General features: G+C 49.0%; 2 protein-coding genes across 2 annotated transcripts in view; both read left to right on the forward strand.

Moving 5' to 3' along the window:
- LOC109834932 (putative pentatricopeptide repeat-containing protein At3g28640) overlaps positions 1-729 on the forward strand; it is a gene marked incomplete at its 5' end in the record, with an annotated part of 1,558 nt that extends 829 nt beyond the window's left edge. The window contains one exon of the mRNA XM_020402945.1: positions 1-729. Within this exon, the coding sequence (XP_020258534.1) occupies positions 1-639 (639 nt within the window).
- Positions 737-1,273, forward strand: part of LOC109834933 (ERAD-associated E3 ubiquitin-protein ligase component HRD3) — a 7,524-nt gene continuing 6,987 nt past the window's right edge. The window contains exon 1 of the mRNA XM_020402946.1: positions 737-747. Within this exon, the coding sequence (XP_020258535.1) occupies positions 737-747 (11 nt within the window). The remainder of the gene's footprint in view (positions 748-1,273) is intronic.

Raw genomic sequence — 1,273 nt, forward strand, 5'->3', positions numbered from 1 at the left:
TGCCTGCGCCGAATGCAGCAGGAAAGAATGCAGCCTGACGGGGTCATCGTGCTAAATGTTCTATCTGCCTGCGCACACGCGGGGCTTGTGAGCGAGGGCCTTCAGCTACTTTTCGAGATGGAGCCGCGATATGACATTGTCCCCCAGCACGAGCATTACAGCTGCGCAGTGGACATGCTGTGCCGCGTCGGACGGCTCGACGATGCACTGGAGCTCATACGAAAGATGCCGATTAGGCCACTGGCGTCGGTGTGGGGATCGTTGCTGACGGGGTGTAGGCTCTATGGGAACGTCGAGCTGGCGGAGATGGCGGTGGCAGAGCTGCAGGGGTTGACAGAGGACGATGAGGGGGTTTACGTGCAGTTGTCGGATATTTATAGGGATGCCGGGAGGTTGGAGGATGCTAGGAGAGCGAGGAGGCTGGTTGGGAGGAGAGGGACGAAGAAGACGGCGGCGTGGAGCTCCGTGGAGGTGGAGGGGGCGGCGAGATCGTTTTTGGCGGGGGATTGCGTGCATCCGAGGAGGGTGGAGATTGGGAGGATGCTGGAGTTGGTGACTGAAAATATCAGTTGGAATTTGGATCCTCTCTGTCGCAATATTTACGATAGAGAAATTATTTCTTCAGTTATGACAGAATAACATGTGCAAGATCACAATTCATTCCGACATCTATTGATTGTTTGTTGAAGCTAATTTAACTTTTTGTATAACCCCTTCGATAATTTAGTAAAAAGCAATGCAACATCTGTATTGAATTAACAGAGTGTACTGTAAATTGTAGATTTTATCTGTTGTCTCGTGCAAAAGTTTTACTAATTAGTCTGAGTTATGACATGCAGATTAGTGGAAGTGATATGAAATTTGAGATATGTGAAAGATTAGAGAGTTAGCATAAGGCTAATTTCTCGTATAAATGCGCTGTTCAAGTGAATCATATGCCATACTTAATAATTATAAGTTTATTACTAAATAACCTTAATTAGCTTGCTAAAGAGAGATAATAATGCTAACACGAACCAATCACTTCGCTCCACGTATCAGACTACATCAGTGCTCTTCAGCAGCTGCTCTCGTCCCGTCTTTGCCACGCCGATCTCTAAACACGTCCAAATTCATCCGCAGATCCAAACCCGAAACCGCGCGATCCCCGCCCCATTACAAAACCCTTTTTAGAGTCAGACTGAGCATGCGGATTTGGCCGCAGCAGCGCAGCCTCGATTCTCAGCCGCCGCATCCTCATCGCCGATCGGCAGATCCCGGATGGACGGCAGCG

This window comes from Asparagus officinalis, chromosome 3 (assembly GCF_001876935.1).
Source record: "Asparagus officinalis chromosome 3, Aspof.V1, whole genome shotgun sequence".
Lineage (NCBI taxonomy): Eukaryota > Viridiplantae > Streptophyta > Magnoliopsida > Asparagales > Asparagaceae > Asparagus > Asparagus officinalis.